At 35.9% G+C, this 16027-nt stretch overlaps 1 protein-coding gene across 1 annotated transcript in view; it reads left to right on the plus strand.

Moving 5' to 3' along the window:
• Positions 1-15963, plus strand: part of Tent2 (terminal nucleotidyltransferase 2) — a gene marked incomplete at its 5' end in the record, with an annotated part of 31546 nt that extends 15583 nt beyond the window's left edge. The window contains 5 exons of the mRNA XM_059253124.1: positions 586-629; positions 6007-6143; positions 10753-10844; positions 13276-13355; positions 14563-15963. Of these exons, the coding sequence (XP_059109107.1) occupies positions 586-629; positions 6007-6143; positions 10753-10844; positions 13276-13355; positions 14563-14637 (428 nt within the window). The remainder of the gene's footprint in view (positions 1-585; positions 630-6006; positions 6144-10752; positions 10845-13275; positions 13356-14562) is intronic.
• Positions 15964-16027: the final 64 nt, after the last annotated feature.

Consider the following 16027-nt stretch of genomic DNA (forward strand, 5'->3'; position numbering starts at 1 on the left):
AGATTTCTAATCTTTATTGAGGTGTTCTTAAAGCAATGTTATGAAGTTGAAAGTGACTTTGGTTTTGATTTTTAAATAGCTCAATTTTCTTATCATAATTTTAGTATTGCTTGTTAATAGGAATTAAATAATGAAGGGACAGTAAGTAATGATGGCAGTGTTCTCTGTGATAGAGGAACATTGGACTGATGGTATAGGAACGCTGAACTCACTCTCAAAATTAGATGTTGTGGTAGTTCATCTTAATGTCCATTCCAAATCTGTTTGAGAACTCTGTTTTGCCTATTTTGTTTGTATTTGATGTTTAATTGAATGACTTGTGTACCATTACTGGTAGACTTCCTACTCTAAAACCTTGTAGGAAACATGGATTTACATAGGAAGATACATAGTTCTTTCACAAAACCTTAGATTGTCAATTTAAATGAATTAAAAAATTTAGGAACTATATTTCATGAACTACATGAAAATTTGAATTTTAGTCTCAACCCTTGTGGTCTCGTACCTGCGGTGTAGCTGACAAAACTTTGCATTGTAATATGAATCATGTGAATCACAGAAGCTTTGAACTTTTTCTTTTTATAGCCCTACCTGAACCCATCCTTCCATCCCTCCAAAAAATTTACCCAGTAAGTGTTTCTTATAAATTATTATAATACATATTATGTCAATTATATATAGAATTATTATATGCAGTATTAACGTGAATATAAAAGTTATAAAGCTAAATACATTATAACATTTTCTATATAGACTGAAGCATTGGCCTCTAGAACATTTAAATATTTTGTTCACTTTTTCAGAAAGTTCTGGTGCTTTTTGATTATTGATATATAATCTGCTCAGTTATGTTGATGTTTGAATTTCTCTTGCATGATATGCATGATTATCACTAATATGTATCACATATACTCAGTTGGTCAAGGCCCATTTGACTTTACTCTAGTTTTCTTCAAACTATTTTTTATAATTTTACAGCATTTGTGTTTAGTTAATACTTCAGAAAAATTTCATCTTAGTGTATTTGTATTCTGAAAAGAGGAGAAAATTAGGCTGAACAGTTGGATAATCTTTTTACATTTTGCATCATTTTGTTAAGCAGTTAACCAAAAGGTAACAGTAGTCTACTGTCTTATTTGTATAATGTTAAGAATTCTGATGAAATTGATGGCAAATGAAGTGTGCCGCCCAGCAGAGACTTAGTATGTGAGAGAAACCCAGATGAAGCAATGTGCGTAGTCATAATGTATAAGCATTCTGATGCTTTTCACTGTTCTCATAGTCTTCCTCCACAATGTTTCTTTATTCTCTTGTCATCGTTCATAATTTGCTTTGATATAATAGTTCAACTGCTTCCTTAATATGTTTGGCCAACCTTCTCAAACTACTTACAAAGTATACAAAAATACAAACGAAACATAATGTTGGCCTGTTTCATACATGTTAGTTTTATGCATACATACAGACATGCATACACACACACACACACACACACACACACACACACATATAGTGCAAAGATTAATGGGCATATTACAAAGGGGAATATACTGTGCAGCTTGTATGTTGGGTTTTCAAAGAAGTTATTTGTTGTACACAAACTACAACAAATATGCTTGACATGCAACATCAGTTTAATTGAACCTATGATAATTGAGCTAAACTTGTATCCTTGTATTTCAATATTAGTTGTTGTGATGTATACATTGTGGGGTGCTCCCTAATAAAGGTTTCACAAATAGTGTAGTGGGGTCTCCCAGGATCCTGTGGGTCATCTGCTAGAACAGACTATGATAAGAACCTCTGGCCCCTGGCCATTTTCTTTTTTCAAACAAATTTCTGCTGTTGTGAAGAATTATTCTCATGGGCCTTTAATGTAGTTAGGAATCAGTCTTTATGCTCTTAAATATGAAAAATGAAAATATCAAGTATAGAACAAAAGTAGCTTATTTAACCTTTTGTCATTCTTTTTTAAATAGTAGCAATAGTTTCTTTTTATTTTAATATACTTTAGGGAATATACAAATCTGAGCATTCCCACCATTTCTGGGGAACAGCAGGAAGCTCCAATTACATGAATTTAATGTTTTGTGATGGCTAAGAACAGCAGTCAGCACCAGACTTGAACAGTTAGCCACAGCACAAGCATCCTTCAGAATGAAATGTCATAATAGCAAGACAGGTAAACCGGCTTAACAAGTGACACTGCTTGGGAAGTGACTCCTTCGTGATTGTTGAATATTTTCCTCCTTCCACAATACTCTATACTTTAGCTCACACTGAATGGTCTGAAATAATGTTTATGTGTTATTTTATTGTTTTAGCTTCTTTTTTTATAAGGCCCAGTTTTTGTTGTAAAAAGAGTGACATGTTTCAGCATACAAAGAATCCACTACTTAAAATCTAAAAGTCTCTTAGTTGTGATGGCACACACCTGTGACCCAGTATTTGGGAGACTAAACCAGGAGGATTATGAGTTTGAGGTTAGCCTAAGGTTTATATATATTGCAAGATCCTGTCTCAAAAGACAAAAATCTTATCTTTTATTATATATTGAACGTACATCTGTGGAAATCTCACTTGCAATTCTGTGCTATGTAAAGTCCTTTGTACTAATAAGAGAGAAACATCAGGTCAGTGTACTGTGCTTAGGGGTGCAAGAGTCAGTAAACACCCTGGTTTTGACTTCTGTGTTTCATTTTTCTAATTGTTTGACTTTTCCCTCATACTGGAGTCCTGATTTCTGGTCACATTCACTTTTTGTGGTTCTGTACTCCATTATTCTTTTGCTAATAGTTCTATTTCTGAGACTGTGTTGGTTAATAAACTTAATACTTAGTCCCACCGCCTTAAATGATACTAAGTACTTGGTAGGGAAAGAACACATAGGTAATCCATCCAGTATGTGGGAGACAGAGGCAAGAGGAAGCAAGTTGGGCCAGACTGAAATAAAAGACAAAACACTAATTGTAAAATCCCCTAGATTAGGAATGGCCTAATTTGCATTCAGGTGTGGTTAGGTTGTCATCTTAACTATTTAAATTACACTGTTATATTTGCTGTAAGATTTATGTATGCGTTCCTAAGAACTTTCTGCCCCTCTCATGTAGGGTTTGTTTTATATGAAATCCATATACTTTTCAGCATATTGGTCTGTCTGATAGAACAAGCAGATCACTTTGTTTCTTACTAATAATAACTACCACTTGCTGAGTGTACAAAGTTTATTTAGTCCCAAACAGACATGCATGATGGATGCCTGTGTCAGTGATAGACAGGGCTTTCATAAGTATTTAAGCCACATAGTTGCAAATGGATGGTTCAGAAGCTGGCATTTTGCCCAATATTGTGTTTCCTAGGGGAAGATTACTCTAGCATTCACTAATATAACTGTAGTCGTGTGTTGCATTTTATTTTATTGGTATATGTCTCCTATTCCTATATGAATTTTTAAAAAGAAAAGCATGGCAGATTCTTAACTTACAAATACTCAAAAGTTTACATTGACAAAATTGTTATTTTGCAATGGGGACATTTTTTCCACTTCAAGAATTACGATAAAGTATGCACCACCACCACCCTTTTTGTTTTGTTTTTGCCTTAGACAGTACCTCTTATGTAGCCCAGGTTGGCTTTGACTTTGCTCTGTGGCATGTGTCACCAAGGGCAAGCAGCCTTTTCACTTGGGTTCTGAGGGTTGAATTCATGTCCTCAAGCTATTGCCTCAGTACCTGGGGTAAAGTAATTTTGAAAATTAATATATTTCAGTTCACTTTTGGTACTGAATGTGACAGAAAAAGGATGAGAAACTATAAACATATCACTATCCTCAAAAGCTGTATTATAAGAGGGTTGTTACTACTTCAACTAAAGGAAGAACAGTCTAAGTGATAAAGTTGAGATGATGGAGTGTGGCTTAAGGGTGTTTTTGCTGTTACTGGCAGGCAGTTACAGAAGGCTGTCAGATATTTCTCATGGTTTGCCTTTAAATTTATTTTAAGTTGGCATTGATGAAAGAGAAATGGGGGATTATATTCATCCAAAAAAGTTAACATTTATTTATTATTTGGAAAATACTCTCAGGAATTAGAAGATCATTACACATTTTGTATCTGAAGCTCAAAGTAAGAGTATCCTAAAAGTGTAATGAGGAAACCTTCCTTAAATTAAGAAAAGATTAAGCAGAAGAAAATGTAAATCTGGAAAATGTACTCACAGAAACTGTAATTGGTTGAATTGCTTTCCATTGATTGTTGCCTGTCATTTTAAGGCCGCTTTTCCCTTTGATTTTGTAGTACTCTTTATGCTTTCTAACATATTAGAAATCAGAGTAATGCATATTTTTCTTAAGTCAGACAATCTTTCCATTATTACCCCAAGCTGAGGATTTCTGCAGATAGGTTTAATTCCTGTTTACTTGTGGCTTCTGTTAGGTGTAGTGTGTCCTTTTTTTAGTTTCACTTTCTCCTTCAGTTTTCTCTGTCAGCATTACATGACTCTTGTATAAAGTCATACCAAACGGGACAATAGAAGTAAGACTTGTTCAGGTCATTCAGTATTGTAGTAGAGTAGGTCTCATGTCTCTTTAGTTTAACCTTATAGTTGCTGATCTTTTTCTTTAGATTACTGAAAAAAAACTTAAAAAGAATGGAAAGTCAGACATTTTAAACTAAAGAAATGGGTGTTCTGTTTTGAATCAAGTGTTTATGATAAAATGTGGTAGGAGTCAAAATTAGTAAAAAGCTTTCAGAGCAGGAGTTGTTCAATAGGGACTTGCTTTTCTTTTTAGTTGACAAAAATAACTATACCTACCATCTCTCTTACATTTGACTTTTACATTTGCTTTGTCAGAAAATACGTTTTACAGTTGTAAATACTATCGTCCTAAGTCCATCTTTTTACCTGTAAAGTGAAAGACAAAGTGAGGTAGAGATGATGCATTTGCTCCTTCTTCTCCTGGAGTCTCTGTTGTTAAATAGAGCTGCTGTTCTGTCTCCACATCTGTCTCTTCAGCTAGACAATTAAAGTAGTGGAGTTTAGTGATGTGAGTGCCTTCCAGGTATGCATAAGGCCCTGGTTTGGACCCCAACACCAGATAAAAAAGTGGGTGTGGGTGCATACCTATAGTCTTACTGCTTGGGACATAGAGCTAGGAAGATTGGAAATTCAAGGTCATCCTCAGCTACATACTGAGTTTCAGACTAGCCTAGGGTAGAGAGTCTCCTTTTAAAAAGGAGGGGGAAATCTTTATGACTATGTATTACTTGAAAGTCACCCTGTTCAGATCCAGAACTTGCTGCTAATAGAGGAAAGGTCAGATAAGAGAGTGAATACTATCAGCTTTAGTACAGAAAGTACTCATTCATATTCTTTATAATAGATGCCTTATTTAGACCTAGATCACACACAGCTAATAATTCCTTTGTAAATAGCTATGATAAATGTTTGTTTGTGTGTATTCTATCTTCTTTTCCCTCCCATCATCTTTTGAAGTTCAGCTCACATGGAATAACTATTTCCACTAAAAATACAACAGCAAAATCAAACAATTTTGAAAGTCTCAAAAAAAACTATACTATTCATATATTGAAGCTTTTGTGGCCTTTGAGAGGAGTATTATGTTAAGTGGCAGTTGGAAAAAGCCATTGCTCGTGCTTGATATCTCTATACATAAAGTACAACTTCACTGTAGAAATAATTAGGCAAGTAATTTATAAATATGTATCTTTGAGAAGAATCATGGTATTTATAATAAAGTTTGACTCATGCTTGAATTTTGCTACCATAATGATACATGCAAGCCAAAAACTAGAACTAAGGTTTTTCATGTACTTTATGCCTTACTGGTGAGACTTTAAGTGAAAGAACATCTTCAAATTTCTAAATTGCCAGCACACACACACACACACAAAGCTTCTGACTTCAAAGAACCTAGATCAGGATTGATAAAAGTTGTTAGTATATGTTTTCAGTGGCATTGTGTCTTCTTTCTTTTTCTTCCCACAGGAGTCTTTTAGTACTTCTGTACAGCTGCACCTTGTACATCATGCTCCATGTAATGTTCCTCCTTACCTCTCAAAGAATGAATCAAGTCTTGGGGACCTCTTACTGGGCTTTCTTAAATATTATGCTACAGAATTTGAGTAAGTCAAACTTGAAATTGTTTTTGTTTTTTTATATATAAATAATTGTTGTAGATTTAGAGAAGCTGCATTTGTTCATTTCAGTGCTGTAAGCAGGTTCCTGAGATAGAACACCTAACAGTTAATTAATAGTAACTAAGACTTCAGTTTTTATTCTTTGATAATAAAACATTCATAGTTTAATAAGCCTAGTTTTAAGACTTAGGGTTTTTTAAATATGTGTGTATGTCTGGTGTAGGTTTTGTACATGTTGGGTGCAGTACTCATGGAGTCCAGAAGAGGGAGCTGGATCCCCTGGAGCTGGAGTTACAGTTGTGAGCTGCCTGGTGTGGGTTCTGAGTACTGAACTTGAGTCCTCTTCAAGAACAGTACATGGTCTTAACCTCTGAGCCATTTCTCTGGCCCTGATAATGCTCGGGTTTTGTTTTATTTCATTTGTGATTCTATTTTATGTTAAGGACTTCCTCTAGTAGGGCCTAGGTGGGTCTTGTGTTTTAGTTCTGTGTAGGTTGTAGTTGGAACATCTGTTTTCTAGGAATTGAAAATTTAAAGTAAAAAAAATACTGCCAAGGCAGACTTGGGATTTTTTAAAATGATCAATATCTGAATAAATAGCTGTATTAGGTTGAAATGCAAATCAAAAAATACATCTTTTATTTTCTTTGATTTGAAGGCAATATATAAACAACCAGACAGTGGAACTTTTTTGGGGAGTTCTAAGTCTAGGTAGAGTAAAGCTAGTGATTTGTAGTAATCTGATCAATCTGGAAAGTCTGAAGGAGTAGAGTCCTTTGTATACAAAGAGCCATAGTGACTTTAGTATTACATGTTGAAGGGTTTGGAGAGGGGAGTAATAGCACTAATAAATGGCTATTAGTAGATAGGAAAGAGCTTATAAGCAGAGGAGATGTTACCTCATCAATTTCTATAAACTGTATGAGGTTGTGTTGTGACCTTATATTTTACTAGTGAGTCACAGAAGGATTCAGTAAGAGATGAAGCAAATACCCAAAGAATTGATAGCTAGTAAGGATAATGATTTTGATAATTTGACTCCAAAATTCATTTAACTGTAATGATTACAGCAGCATTGGAACTGCCTTTTTTTGATATCATGTAGGTAACTCTAAAGAAATCTGACTTGTATTTGAAACACAGGACATGAAAGAAGAACTACAATTCAGAATCTTACAAGTAGAGTTTCTGTGCATCTTTCATTTGTAGTGATGACCTCAACACCTAGCCCAGTGCTGAATGGAGAGAGATGTGTGTTACAGTGTTGATGCAGAGGGTGAGATGGTGAGGTTTTCAGTGTGGATCATAGATCCTTAAATTAGCTTAAAATGACTGAAGGAAGTTAGAAAGGAGTCAGAAATGTGCTAGAGGAAAGCTGAGTAAGAACAAAATTAAAATAATCCAGACTAGCTAGGAGTAGTGGTATATGCCTTTAATCACTGCCCTTGTGAGATAGGCAGGCAGGTTTCTGAGTTCGAGGCCAGCCTGATGTATAGGGCCAGTTCCAGGACTACACAGAGAAACCCTGTCTCAAAAAAATAAAGCAAATAAACAAAAAATAATAATCTAGGTTAAAAATTTCAGGCAGCGATGATGAGAAAGAAGGAGCCTTCATTGACAAAAGATGTAAAACTACAAAACATGAGTTACTTTTCTCTTTTCCACCATGTGGGTCCCAGGGATAAAACTCAGGTCCTCAGGCTTGGTGGCAGGTGTCTTTATATGATGAGCTATCTCACTAGCCCCCACACCCACATTCTTTTTTTGTTTGTTTGTTTTGTTTTGTTTTTGAGACAGGATTTCTCTGTGTAGTTTTGGTGCCTGACCTAGATCTCACTCTGTAGCCCAGGCTGGCCTAAAACTCACAGAGATCCTCCTGGCTCTGCCTCCTGAGTGCTGGGATTAAAGGCGTGTGCCACCACCACCCAGCTCTCACCCACATTCTCTATTGACAGTGTCTGTTGTTGTTTTATAAATTAGACATATAGTGTAATGTTAAGGGAGAAGAGTCACAGAAGAAAAAGGGATTTCTTCTGTAGGTGCTTTGTGGGACTGACCCAGAAGGTAGATGGAAAGGCTTTGTGTTAGTTTAACATGAATAGAAAATGGCTGGATGGGTCAGATGATACACGCTGGGATGCTAATGTTTGGAAAGAGATGTTAAGACTTGCTCTGTAAACAGTACTTCTGCCAAGCACTTTATTTTATACAAGATAATATCACATAGTTGACTGTAGGGAGCTCAGCCAAGAATATGATCAAAGTAATGAATTAGGGACCGTTTAAAAGGGTTCTGGCCCTGCTAAAATGTTTGTAAGGGTGTCTTCTGAATTTTATTCAATTAAAAGCATCCTTACTTAGAAGCCAAAGAATTAACTGTCTGCTAAGGGATGTTTGAGTATATACAGTACATTTTGCTGTAGTTTCATATGACCATTTAAAAATTGCTGATTTTTTTTTTTGCCAAGTCTTGCTCTCAGAAGCAAAAATTGTTTAAGTCTAGAAGTTAAGGGTCAGTCTATGCAATATAGCTACACTCTCTTAAAACAAAATAAAAAATCTAATAAAGATAAATGAGTAAAAGTTACTGCTAGTTGTAGCACCACAAGCTAATATGCTGAAAAGGATGAGGCAGGAGGATCACAAGTTTGAGGACGGCCTGGGCCACAGGTTTTAGCATCAGACATGGTGGGGTAGGCATGCTTTCTTTCCCAGTACACACAGAATGGAGGGAGGAGGGTCAAAATTTCAAGGGTGTCCCTGATGACATGGCTAGACTGGACTCTGTAAGACCTTGTCACAAAACCAAACCAAACCAAACAAACAAAAGATCTTGAGTGGTAAAAATTAAAGTGATACAAGTGTAATATTGTAACCATGTTTGGTTCAGTATGTAGTCATATAATTTTTCTCATTTTCTCACTATTTTTAAAGAAAATCTTGGAAGCATTTTGTAGTAAACGAGCAAAGTCCTCCTTTTCTGTTTGGAACTCACAGAACTGCAGTACTTGAAGCATCTATTACATTTTACTGTAAGCAACAACCAGTGTTAGAATGTCTCCACTGACAACCCCCACCCACTTACATGATGTATATGTTTTGATGTATAGATACATGTGTATGTTTAAAGAACGAAAACTCTGTTAATGATGTATGTCCATACTAGTTGTCTTTCCCCACCCCCCTCCATGGCCCGGGTTCAAACCCAAGGCCTTGTTCATGCCAGACCAACGCTCTACTACTGACATACATCCTCGGTCCTTGATCTTTGGAGACAGGGTCTCTATCTCAGGCTAGCTTTGAACTTGCAATCTGCCTGCTTCTGCCTTCTGAGTGTTGGGATTACAGGTGCATGCTACCATCCTATGCTCTGCAGCTCTTGATCAAAGCAAGACTATAAAACTATGCTTGCAGGATACTTTCCAATGATCAAACTTCACAAACAGCAAATTATTTCTTACATATTTAAAATTAAAAATTAATCCTGTTTCCAGAAACCTCCCATATAGGACCCATGATTATGTTCTTAGGGATTTTCTGATACATAGAGCAAGAGTTGCTTGAATGTTGGTGGGTCCCAAGCAATATTCTTTCTTGGCTTGCTGATAGAGAAAGCCAAATATTGTTGACAAAAGATTTCATCTCATCAGATTTATTTTTCTCTTGTATATTAGCTAGGTGGTTGTGTACTTCGGAGTGTTTCTTGGAAAAAAGAAAAGTGCTTTTATTTATAGTAACTCAAATACAAGTAAATGTTTATAATCTTTTAAAAAACATGTAAAATGAGTAGATACTGTAAAACATAATGTTTATATTCAAATATGTAGACAAAATTATTTCACTCAAAATATTTTACTAGTAGGTATGGGGTATATATAGCTCAGTTGGTAAACTGCTTGCCTAGGGTGCACAAAGCTCTCGGTTCTGTTCCCAGCATGCATTAATTGGCATTGTGAAGTGGAGAGCAGAGAGGATCAGAAGATCAGGGTCCTCTTAGGTACATAGCAAATTCAGGTAGCCTGAGCTACATGAGATCTTGTATTAGTGCTGTTAACTACTGCTGCTGCTTATATAATAAAACAGAAAACATTAATTTTGTTTTCTTCCTTGCTTCTGCTAGCTACTTTCAAAGATTTATCACAAATCCTATAAGATGTACCTGAAGAAAATTATGCAGTGTTATCAGAAAAAGAAAATGCCACAAGATTACCTCACAACCAATGAAAAATTCTTATTGAGGTATTAGCAGTAGACAGTGTTTATGTGTTTTACTTATTTGAACTTTAAAGAAGCGTTTTTGTACTATTTCCTTTATTAGTAAATGTGTATTCAGTATCTAGTGTATACTGAGGAACTAGCTGAACAGCTAAAGAAGTATCTCAGTGTCCTGGAACTTAAACTACTTGGGAGAGGTATGCAGAATCACATGTAATAAACATAAATAAACAAGGACATGGAGAACTGGTGCTGAGGGGTGGAGCCAAGATTCAGTGTTCTGTCAGGCAGTCAGGGTCAGCTTTCCAACTGATGGACTCAAAGAGAAATTAGGAAAGCAGCCATTTTTTGTTGTTGTTGTTGTTGTTTCTCCCTTTAGCTGGAACACTCAGATGATTTCAGTTCGTGAAGCCAAAGCCATCCCGAGGCCTGAAGACATTGAATGGAGAAATAAATACATCTGTGTTGAAGGTAGGTTCCCCTGACCAGTGTCTGCAATCTAGTTAGCATATTGGTTCTGACTAACTCCAACTTTATTTTTGCTAAAATAATGTAGTGATTTATATTGTTACCTTTACATTTTTAATTTGGAAAAGCATTTAAAGTTCTTTAGTTGTGAGAAATACTAAATGTGAATTTGAACATTTTAGTTGGTAAGATTTGAGCAGTTCTTGCATTCTTCATACTATAGTTGATTAAAATTATGTAATCTGTGATACATATTTATGAAGTCAAATTAACTTTAAAAATGGTCTGAAAACAGTTCTGTTTTCTCAAATAAGTTAATATGTAGTTACATTCTTGAGACACGTTCTTTGACTTAGTGGGACATTAATTTCCAGAGTCCCACCTAACATGCTGGGCCTTGAATTGGCTTTCCAGTACTACTCGTGCCCTGACAAACAAAAGTAAAATGCTTTCTTAAATGAAAATTGAAGATTTTTGTAAATCTTGAGGTGAAAAAGAATTTAAAAAGCCAACATTTATAGTAAATATTATATGAGAATATTTTAACTTGTTTTTTGCAACATTTTAAAAGGGTACATGACTATGAATTTAAATCTTCTTGGTGTTTGGTTTGCTGATGTTGCACAATAAGTGTATATTATTTTAGTTACTTGTGTTCTTTTGAAAATTGAACATTTTAATAAAGTGCTGTATATGATGTGGCCCGATTCAGTGTGGCATAGAGCCTTCCTCTACTAAAACCTAAAAACACAGTAGAAAAGCTCCACTGTGCTCTGACAGTGGATGGCGTCCTTTTAAACAGCCTCTGTAAGAAGTACAGACTAACTAGAGGATCTGTGAGGTGGTCAGAAGGTAAGGGTACTTGCTGCCAAGCCTGCCAGCCTGAGCTCTGTCCCCAGGACCCAGATGGCAGAAGGAGAGAGCCAGCTTTCTCCAGTTGTCCTGTGACTGCACACCCCATATCTTACTGCACCCACACATATACACACAAGATAAAATCGACTGCCACAACCACAAACTAAGGAGTGTTCTGTTTGGTTTTTCGAGACAGCGTTTCCCTGTGTAGCTTTGCGCCTCTCCTGGAACTCACTTGGTAGCCCAGGCTGGCCTCGAACTCACAGAGATCCGCCTGCCTCTGCCTCCAGAGTGCTGGGATTAAAGGCGTGCCCCACCACTGCCCAGAAGTTTTCAGAATAAAGTGACCTCTCCATTGTAGCTCTTTGCTTTCCTCGGGTTCTCTAGGTGTTTCCTCTTAGCTCCTTTCCAGAAACTTCCTTGACTTTTGGCTCTCATTCTTCCCTTTCATCTTTAAGGGCTGTGTAAGACTTTTGTTTAAAAACAAAACCGTCACTTGGTCTGTATGTCCTATCCGCCCCACCTTGTCTCTCTCTGTCACGTATGGCCTCTTCTGCTGTGTCCTGTGGGTGAGGGCATAGACACAGAAGGTAGCATATAGTGGGCACACACAAGAGCTGTGTTTCCTCCTGTCTTCTCTGCTTGGGATTCTTTTTCTCCTCCTTGCCAGATTCCTCATGGAAATGGTTCTTCCTGGATCTCTTTCTAAACATCGTTCACATCATAACACACTGCACTGCCCTCCATTCTCTTCAGCAGTGACATCTTCCCCAACAGTTCTCAACCTGGGGATCATGGCCCCTGGGGGAGGGCGGTATCCAAAGACTGTCTCACAGGGGTCACCTAAGACCATTGAGAAACACAGACATTTGTGTTACTGGTCATAACAGTAGCAAAATTACAGTTATAAAGTTGCAACAAAAATAATTTTATGGTTGGGGGTCACTACAACATGAGGAACTGTATGAAAGGGTGGCAGATTTAGGAAGGTTGAGAACCACTGCTGTACTTAAAAGTTCCTGACCTTTTCCCTCCTGGAAAAAATCAGTTTTTAAATTACAATTGAGTTTAAGCTTACCTTTCTGTAACAGCTGGCATTGTGCCCCTCCCTCTCTTAAATACAGTGCTTCATTCTTTATGTAACTTTCAATTCTCCTCCAGATAGTTCCTTACCATCGCTAAACCCTTAGAGATCTTATCCACTCAGTTGCATCTCCGATCATTTCTGTCATTCCTCTGACTTGAATTCTACTTACCTTACCAGACAGCTCATAGCTAGATCAATCATGTGTGTGTGTGTGTGTGTGTGTGTGTGTGTGTGTGTGTGTGTGTACATACACAGCTAGTAAAAATACTAGGTTAAACCATATGAATTTGCTGTTTTTATAAGTCAGAGGCTGTAACATACTGCCAGTTTCATATAATTGAACCTAATCTAAAAGTGTTCTCGGACTGAGGACAGAGCTCAGTGGTAGAACACTTACCTGGCATATATGAGGCCCTAGGTTTGATCCCCAGTGCTGGGAAAAAATAAAACCCCACTGTACTAATTTTTTTACCTGTGCATTTCCTGATGCAGAACCTTTTGATGGAACTAATACCGCCAGAGCTGTGCATGAAAAGCAGAAGTTTGATATGATCAAGGATCAGTTTTTAAAGGTAAACAGTGTATCCTATTGACTCTAGAGATGTTAGTGGACTAGTGTGCTTTAAAAATGAAAAAAATAAAGTTAGAAGAGTAAAGCCACTAATGTGACAAAAGAAAAGAAAAAAGATGTACTTTTCCTCCAGAGAAAGGTATTATAAGTTTTACGTTTTTAATAGGGAGCTTATTAAACTCACAAATGACTAAATAAAACTCAGTGGACTCCTTTTTTAAAGTATTGGGGCATTTATTAAAGAGAAGGACTTGATATGTGAATTGTGCTTTTTTCCCTTTTTCTGCTACTCCCACCATGACATTTTACCTTTGATACCTTTTGAAAATTCAAAAGGTACTTATAGGTTTGTGTCCACAGTATTGATTTATTTATCAGTAGTTTTGCTAGATGAGGTACTTGTCAGCAATGAATGGCAGTGTGAAAATGCATTGATAGAAATATGTAAGAATTAGGAGGGAAGGCTTCCTAGGAGGGAAAGGTCAGAGAACTGAAGATGTATTAGCGATACCCTTTTCACTATTTGGACAGACAGACAGACATTCATGTAATTAAAATGCAAGTAGTGTGCTGTAAGTTCTCTTCAAAGTAGGCCTTGCCTCATAACAAGCAAAGTGGAACATAGTTTTTCTTATTGCTCACTTATTCTTGATAGTGGATAAGCTTCTTTTAGGAATAGTTAGCAGTAAAGCTATTAGTTACTTGAACACCTAATGTCTTCATAAAATCGTGACCTGGATTTTTAGCATATGAACAAGAATTGCAGTATCTTTTCTTGTGAACTCTTTCACTGTTTCCAGGGGCATGCACCAAGTTTTATATTTACTCTTGCCTTCATAAAAATACCATTTTTTCCATTAAAGAAAAAAAAAAAGAAGCTAGTCTTTTCCCCCTTCTTAAATTCAAATTGAGTACTTTGCTATTTTAGATGAAATAATTTAATCTGTAAGTTACATTATTATTGTCACTTGTTTTTTTTGCCACCACTGTGCCCATTGTTTTTTTAAATCAATCCATAGAATATTAAATAATTGTTTCTTTTCCGGTGGTAATAAAATACCTTGGGAAATAAAATTAAGAAAAACAATCTAAACTTCTATGTAGATAGAACCACTGCTAATATTCTTTTAAACTTTTCAAAATCAGTCTTTTGTTCTGTGTCTAGTTTGTATTTTAAGATTAATTTTTAATTTTTTTCCCTTTCCTAGTCCTGGCAGAGATTGAAAAACAAGAGAGACCTGAACAGTGTTCTGCCTTTGAGAGCTGCTACTCTGAAGAGATAGCTGGCCTCTAGTTCTTAAACTCTTCCAAGAAATAAAGAACAATAGTTACATCCCAATGCATTTGTTTACCTCCATCATGGTTTATTTTTAATGTTGTTCTTGTTTTTGTTTTATTTTTAAAAGGACATACTTATATAAAGATTACATATTTTATTATGACATTTCCTAATAAACTCTTTGATTTAAAAATGTATTTTTGAAAATGTTTACATTGATGATTAGTAGTATTATGGCATGACTTTTCAGCATAAAATATATTTTGAGAAATTACCTGAACTAATAAGGTTTTGATATAATTTTAAGTACTTGTACCACATGTTAATACTGAAGAAGCATGTGGAATTTTGCAAAGGATCTAAGTAATACATATTTGCAGTGTAACTGGCAGTAGATAGTTGTTCAGCTCAGTTCTAGTCAAGGGAAGATTCAAGTCAGTTATTGAGTTACTTGAAGCAAATGAAATCTTGGACTCCTTGAACTCACTGTGGAGTCCTGAAATACTGGACCATTGCCTTAAGTCTTCTCTTGACTCGCTGGGGCAGCCTGTCTGTGACTGTGTCTGTACCAGTGTCCCATGAGCTCTTCACACCTTGCTCAGAGAGACTGGAGGTTGCTTTAGGTTTTGTGATGAAACAATACATTTTGCACTGTTGTAACAGGAGCACTAACAGCAGTTAGTGACTTGCTAATGGACTGAGTCTCTGACTCAGACACTTTGGAAAAATGAAGTTTCCTATGCTTTCTGAGAGCATAGTGCAGTGTACACTGTTGCTTTACCTCCGGTTTTCTGGTTTTCTTTTCCTCATGTTAAAAAAAAAAAACAGCAGAAAACTGAAACATCAAGTTAAGATTCTATCCTATTTGTAGAATCAGATTTCTGTGGATTATAATCTCAACTGGAATTTTTAGGCAGTAAGCCACTACCAAGTGTTTTAGATAAGACAATAAAATTATAAATAAAAGTTTAATGTTTATACAAAAATCTTTTTTAGTATTTCTTTTCCACATGAAAGTAGTAGCTTCAGATACAAGCTATTCTGTTTATTAAGACTGTTTTTAGTTATGTAAATATTTGTAAATTGGTTAGTATCTGTAAATTTAAATATAAAAAATAATCTTGAAGGCAGTTTTAACTTTTTCAAAGATTGCAGACTTCTTGTAGGCCTATGGTGGTACAATTTGTACCACTGAACTATTTTTTGCAGACCAATTAAAAAACTAAAATGTTCACTTTCTTTGACTTATAAAGGGTGCATATTTTCTTTTTCTTTTAAGTTCAAATTTTTGTATGCCGTCAAATGGAATAAAGTTTATACCTGGAAATTATTGAGGTGTAATTTTTTTGTGACAGTCACTGGTTTTGTAATGAGATGGATCTGAACTGGTCTGA

Source organism: Peromyscus eremicus, unplaced genomic scaffold (assembly GCF_949786415.1).
Source record: "Peromyscus eremicus unplaced genomic scaffold, PerEre_H2_v1 PerEre#2#unplaced_1733, whole genome shotgun sequence".
NCBI lineage: Eukaryota > Metazoa > Chordata > Mammalia > Rodentia > Cricetidae > Peromyscus > Peromyscus eremicus.